At 41.2% G+C, this 7,500-nt stretch overlaps 1 protein-coding gene across 1 annotated transcript in view; it reads left to right on the top strand.

Moving 5' to 3' along the window:
* The window catches only part of LOC119577187 (platelet binding protein GspB-like), a 10,130-nt gene extending 4,186 nt beyond the window's left edge, over positions 1-5,944 (top strand). Inside the window, exon 4 of the mRNA XM_037924918.1 lies at positions 1-5,944. This exon is cut by the window's left edge and continues 450 nt beyond it. Within this exon, the coding sequence (XP_037780846.1) occupies positions 1-5,706 (5,706 nt within the window). The 3' untranslated portion in view covers positions 5,707-5,944.
* Positions 5,945-7,500: the final 1,556 nt, after the last annotated feature.

Raw genomic sequence — 7,500 nt, 5'->3', positions numbered from 1 at the left:
TCAAGGGGAACAGCAGGATCCGGTGGAGCATCTGTATCTAATGCACAGGGAACCATTAGAACTACTGTATCAAATGTACAAGGGTCTCGAGGAGCATCATCTGGAACTGCAACCAATATTCGAGGGTCTCAAGGAACAGCAGGATTCAATGGAGCATCTACATCTAATATCCAAGGGTCTAGGGGAACTACAGGATTTAGTGGGGCATCAACATCTGGCACACTGGGATCTACCAGCTCATCAGGATTTGGTGGAGTATCTGCATCTAACACCCAGGCAACAAGGGGAAAACCAGAAGCCAGTGGAGCATCTGTGTCGAATGCACAGGGAGCCGTTAAAACTACTGTATCAAATTTGCAAGGGTCTCAGGGAGTATCCACTGGAACCACAACCAATATCCAAGGGTCTCAAGGAACAGCAGGATTTAGTGGTGCATCTACATTTAACACCCAAGGATTACAAGTGGGTGGGGTATCTAGGGGAACAACAGGAGCTAGTGGAGCATTTGTATCTACAACACAGGGATTTGACAGAACTTCAGTAGCTAATGCCCAAGGATCATCAGGAACATCAACAACTAACTTCCAAGGATCTCGAGGAACAGTAGGATTCGGTGGAGTATCTGGATCTAATACCCAAGGATCTAGAGGAACTGCAGGATTCAGTGGAGCATCAACATCTGGCACACTAGGATCTACCAGCTCATCAGGATTTGGTGGAGTATCTGCATCTAACACAGGGTCTCAAGGAACAGCAGGATTCAATGGAGCATCTATATCTAACACCCAAGGATTGGGTGGAGTATCTGGCACACAAGCATCTAGGGGAACAGCAGGGGCCAGTGGAGCATTTGTATCAACTACACAGGGATCTAGCAGAACTTCAGTAGCTAATGCCCAAGGTTCATCTGGAACATCCACAGCTAACCTTCAAGGATCCCAAGGAGCAGCAGGATTCAGTGGAGTATCTGGATCTAATACCCAAGGACCTAGAGGAACTACAGGGTTCAATGGGGTATCAACATCTGGCACGCTGGGATCTACCACTTCATTATCTAGCACTCAGGCTTCTAGGGGAACAGTAGGATCCGGTGGAGCTTCAGTCTCTGGTACTCAGGGGACTATTAGAATAACTGCCTCAAATGTACAAGGATCCAGGGGAACATCTTCTGGAACAGCTGCAAACAGCCTCCAAGGATCCCAAGAAACAGGAGGCTTTAACAGAGTATCTATATCTAACACCCAAGGTTCCAGAGGAACTGCAGGATTTAGTGGAGCATCTGTATCTAGCAGTTCTTCAGGAATAAGTAGAGGGTCTACATCTAACACTCAAGCATCAAGGGGAACAGCAGGAGCATCTGTGTCTAATTCACAGGAATCTATTAGAACTTCTCTGTCTAATGCACAAGGATCTACAGGGACATCCACCAGCTTCCAGGGATCTAGAGGAACTGTCAACTTCAATGGAGCATCTATATCTAACACTCATGGATCTAGGGGAACTACAGGATTTAGTGGAGCATCTGTTTCTGGCACAGTAGGATCCTCCAGTTCATCAAACCTCAGTGGAGGTTCAGCTTCAGGCAGCCAGGCATCTAGGGGAACTGTGGGATTCAACGGAGCTTCTGTGTCTAGTGCACAGGGAGCTATCAAAACTACCGTATCTAATGTACAGGGATCCAGAGGAACTGCAGGGTTTAGTGGAGCATCTACATCTGGTACACAAGGATCTATTAGTTCCTCAGGAATAAGTGGAGCATCTCTTTCTAGCACTCAGGCATCTAGGGGAACAGCAGGAGCTACAGGAACAACTGGATCTACACTTAACACACAAGGATCAAGAGGAACCTCTGGATTTAGTGGAGCTTCCATACTGAACAGGCCAGGATCCAGAGGAACTGCATCTGCAACTGCTACACTGGGATTAAGTGGAGTATCTGCTTCTAATGCCCAAATATCTAGGGGAACAGCAGGAGCTAGTGGAGTGTCTCTGTCTAATGCACAAGGATCTAGAGGTGTATCCACTGGTACATCAACAGTCAACTTCCAATCAACAGCCAGATCCACTTCTAACACACAAGGATCTACAGGAACGTCAGGTTTACAAGGAACATCTGTTTTGAATGTCAACAGCAGAACATCTGTAACCAATACCCAAGGCACCTCACATGTTAATGGTGTACATTTGTCTAATATACAAGGATCAGAGGCAAATTCTCAAATTAATCTAGGGGTGCAGGGTTCAGCTGATGCAGCTGTATCAACTACAACTTTTGGATCAAGAGGCTCATCTAATATAGGTGTTGCTTCTCAATCAATAAACAAGAACCCAGGATCACGGGTAACAACTCTCTTAGTAAGCAATGAAGGGGAAAAGTCTTCTTCAAAACTCAGAAGTTCTACAGAAAGTCAAGGATTAACAAGTTCAACTGCTCAACACCAATCTGAATCACAAGGGTCTGAAGCATCTGGACTTCATGGATCAGGAGTGCATGGGTCAGCATCTTCAGGAATCAGAGGGTCTACAGCCTCTGGAGTACAAAGTTCAGTTGCTACAGTTCAAGGGTCAATATCCACAGGCATACAGGGGTCACTTACAGGATCACAGGGGTCAGTATTGGTAAGAGGTCATGAGTCAGGTTCCTCATCAGTTCATGGATCTGTTTCTTCAACTCAAGGGTCAGCTTCTTCAGGTGTTCGTGGGTCAGCTTCTTCAGGTGTTCGTGGGTCAGCTTCTTCAGGCGTTCGTGGGTCAGCTTCTTCAGGTGTTCGTGGGTCAGCTTCTTCAGGTGTTCGTGGGTCAGCTTCATCAGGTGTTCGTGGGACAGCATCTTCAAGTGCAACAGCATCCTCCTCAGTATCAAGAACAAGAGGATCTGAGTTGTCCAACGTTCAAAGTACGCAGTCCTCCTCCACTATCTCAAACAGTCAAGGATCCAGATCATCTTCACATGTTAACAGGAACAGAGGAAAGAAGAAGTTCCAACCTAGCGCCTACCTCTTGCAGGGATCATTATGGAACTCTAGAAATACTCAAACCTCTGTCAGGCAAAGCTCAGCTGCTGCTTCTATTCCAAGGGGAAATCGCAGGTTTCGTACATCAAGCGGAAGCCAACGTTCTTCATCAGGCAGCAGGAATTCTGCAAACAATGAAGTAAGCAAGACAGAATCTGTAAAAGATTCGTCTGCTAGTTTCTCATCATTTGGCACTCAGACTTCTAGGGGAACAGTAGGATCCAGTGGAGCATCTGTGTCTGGTCCACATGGAGCTATTAGAACAAATGCTCAGAGTTCTAGCGTATCACACTCAAATATCCAGACTTCAAATGGCTCCTTCAGGTCTAGTGGTTCAACAAGTGGTTCTACCAACTTTCAGAGACCCACATCCCCTCGTACTGTCGTAGACTCAGTAGCAACTGGCCAAAGATTTCATGGATTATCTCTCTCCCAAGGTACATCAAGTTCAGTAACAAACACTCAGAATTCTGGATCATCAAGGAATCAGTTATCTTCAAACTCATTTAGAGTGCATGGATCATCTCAGGTACAAAACAACGAAATTTCAAAAACCGTTTCTGTTGATATACAGAAAAACGAAGCCTCTTCTCAAAGCAATGAATTTGGGGAAATTGATTTGGTAACTACTACAGAGAATTATGATTATGAAGTCAATACAGAATATGAGCTGACAACTGAATCAACTTTTGAGGATTATGAAACTGAGAATACAGAGGCCCCTGTACAGATTGTGTCCACTAATTCTCGTAGGAACCAGGCAAGGGCCTTCGGATCCCGTGGTAATTTCTTCTCAAGTAATTCCTTAAACTCTGCCCGCAACACTAGGCCTACAATAAGGAACCAAGTCACACTAGCACCTATTGTAAAGCAGGCTACTTCTACTGATGCTTCCATAACCAATTCTCAGGTATCAAAACCAACAACACCATCTTTTAATACCGGAACTTCTCCTTTGAATGGCCCAAGAATAACAACAACAGCACCTCTAATAAATAATTCATTCAGAAGGACCTCAAGTCGTCAGCGTTTAACCAGCAGGAATAATGTGGTTACTAATTCTCAAACTGCTGCAGAATCAGAGGCCAATGTTCAAGAAAATACTGAAGAATCTTTTGATGGCCTTCGTGTGTTTGAAGTTTCCGAAGGAAGCCAAAATTCACAAGGAAATGAAAGAACTGTGATCAAGAAGAAGATTATTATTAATGGAAGACCAGGATCACGAAGAACTAATAAAAATAACCAGGCAAGTGTGAGTGCTCAACAGGAAACAACAGACACTGCTTTGGATAGTACTCAGTCTTCTAACAACGGGGAAACACTTAGAGCTTCCTCTGTCTCCAGTGCCCAAACAAGGAGTCAGAATGCAAGAGTGTCTTCCGGATCTAGTAGACTATCAGGAAGGCAAGGATCAAGGTCATCAGTAAGGCAAGGATCAAGGTCATCTTCAAGATCACGGGGATCATCCCGTGCAAGCTCTGTTACCAATCAAGAATCAACATTAACTTCTGACGGCCAAACAGAGGAAGAAAAGAAACGCACTAGGGCATTAGATGCTCTAGCAAGATTTAACCCTGGGCTTGGGAATTCACAGTTATTGTCAGTGAGGTTCGTCCCAAATAAGAAAGCCACAGTGACCAAAACAACCAGCAATGACAATGGATCACGTGGTTCGACAAGATTTACCTCACGCCGTCGTGGACCAGCAGCACCAACTACGAGTCAGGAATCCGTCACGACAACAGTAGTACCAAACTCACAAGAGGCTACTCAGGATTCACAAAGTGATGCAAAGACTCAAAGGGCACTAGCAGCATTACGGAATTTTAATCCAGGTGCCGGCAATGCTAAGTTACTATCTGTAAAGTTCACCCCCAATAAAAATAGCCAAGACAAAGTATCCACCAACCAAGAGGCAAGTGTTCGTAGCTCGTCCAGATCTTTTGAAGGCCGCAGCCGAGGTAACTCCAGGGTATCCAACAGCATTACAACCACAGTACCTCCTCAGCCTATCACAACGACTGCTGCTCCCCTTCGAAGACTCAAAACAAACAACAGAAGAGTTGTTGTCCGTAAGAGGATCGAAAATCAGGAAAGAGATAGTTCTGACACTGAGGCTTCAACAACAATTTCCACATCTTTGAACAACGGAAGACGAGGTAGTACGAGATTCAGGAATTCAGGTAATTCCCGCAGACGGGTGATCACAAGAATTACCCCCGTTTCTGATAGGAACCTGCAGGCTGAAGATGAAAACGCCAGTTCTCAGGAAAGAACATTTAATTCATTCTCTTCATCCTCATCTTCATTCAACGCCCAGTCAGCAAGCTCCTCTTCTACAGGAAATTCAGAACCATCACAGATCACAGACATTCCCTCAGGCTTGAAACTCCGGGTTGTTGGGACGAGCATCAAGTCAAGCGTCTCAACAAACACAGACAGTGAAAAAGTTGAAAGTTCCTCTTCGTTTTCTCAAAGTAGTGGATCCTCGAGATTTTCCTCTACCTCGAATGTATCCAGAAGTTCGACGAAGGACTCCAGTGAACCTTTAACTGATCTGGAACTGGAGGCTCTCTCAGCCCTGGCTCAAGTAAATACAGGGATTGGGTCGAATGAGAAAATCAACAGAACTAATTCTAGAAGTACATTTCGATCGAGGTCTAGATCTTCGTTTTCTAGATCGAGAAATTAGGTTCTAATTACAATAATATTCCTTTGCCATATATCTTATATCTTGCATTTAATAGGTTTTTAAGACTTGAATGTTTATATCATTCGCTTGTCATGGCCATCATTTTACACAGGGAGCAAGTGAAGTGCTATAAGATAACATGATTTAAACGTTATGTATTAACATTATCACTGTATTGTTGATATATATCTCTATGCATTGTATAATATTTGACAGTATTAAAACATTTGCTATAAAACGAGTTTCACCAAAAGTCCTTGAACATGTATATAGTACATATCTGTTTATCTGTGTTTCTATATTTATATGTCTGTCTGCACAAACACACACACATGCACACGCCACACACACACACACACACACAACACACACACACACACACACACACACACACACACACACACACACACACACACACACACACACACACAAACACGTCCTCACTCGTATATGAAATTGTGTGTTTGTGTATGTATATATATGTATATATATATAGATAGATAGATAGATAGATAGATAGATAGACGTGGAATGTGTGGAATGATACAGTAATTTGATATACAAGAGACACCCTATTTGTCAGTAAAATTGTTGCAAAGAATTGTCGTGTGAATGGTAAAAGAAAAAAAATGTATAGTGTTGATGGAAAAAGGTACTCCCAAACAATAGCGCAAAACAATTAAACAAAAGCATACATGGAGACTGAAAACAAATACAGTGAGAGAGAGGGTGGGGAGCATGGGAGAAAAGAGAGAGAAAGAGAGAGAGAGAGAGAGAGAGAGAGAGAGAGAGAGAGAGAGAGAGAGAGAGAGAGAGAGAGAGAAAGAAAGAAAGAAGAAGAGAGAGAGAGAGAGAGAGAGAGAGAGAGAGAGAGAGAGAGAGAGAGAAGAGAGAAAGAGAGGAGAGAGAGAGAGAGAGAGAGAGAGAGAGAGAGAGAGAGAGAGGAGGGGTGGTCATATCATTACCTTTATCATCATTACTATCATCATCTTCGTTGTTATTATCATAGCAAGTGTTATCGTCTTTATGTGTTGTGATATGTTGGTGTTACCTATAAAATGGTAATGAAAATAATAATGATAATGGTAATAACGGTAGCAGTAACTTGATAATGATGATGATCATGATAATATAGTAATAACTATGATAACGATGCTAATAGTAATAATTATAATAATGAAAATAATAATAATAATAATAATAATAATAATAATAATAATAATAATAATAATAATGAAAAGGATGATAACGATAATAAAAAGTATTGACAATAATGATAATAGTGATAATGATGGTAATCATACTAATCATAAGAACAACAACAACAACAATAATGATAATAATAATGATGATAGTATTAATAATGATAATTATTATAATAATAATGATAATGATAATGATAATGATAATGATAATGATAAGGATAAGGATAAGGATAATATTAAATATAATATAATATGATAATAATAATGAGAATGAGGTAATGAGAATAAAAACAATAATGATATAACAACAACAACAACAACAACAACAATAATAATAATAATGGTTGTGATGAGGATGATCATTATTATTATTATCGTTATCATTATTAGTGTTGTTATAACAACGACAACAACAATAAAAAACAATGATGATAATAATGACGAGGCTAATGATAATGATCATAACAGTAGTAATGATAGTCACTGTTATCTTTATCAGTATCATTATTAATGTTATTATTGTAGTTATAATCATTAACATTATTATTATTATCATTATCATTATTGTTGTTATTTTATTATTGTTATT

Source organism: Penaeus monodon, chromosome 1 (assembly GCF_015228065.2).
Source record: "Penaeus monodon isolate SGIC_2016 chromosome 1, NSTDA_Pmon_1, whole genome shotgun sequence".
Classification (NCBI taxonomy): Eukaryota; Metazoa; Arthropoda; class Malacostraca; order Decapoda; family Penaeidae; genus Penaeus; species Penaeus monodon.
This window is presented reverse-complemented; position numbering and strand designations above follow the sequence as displayed.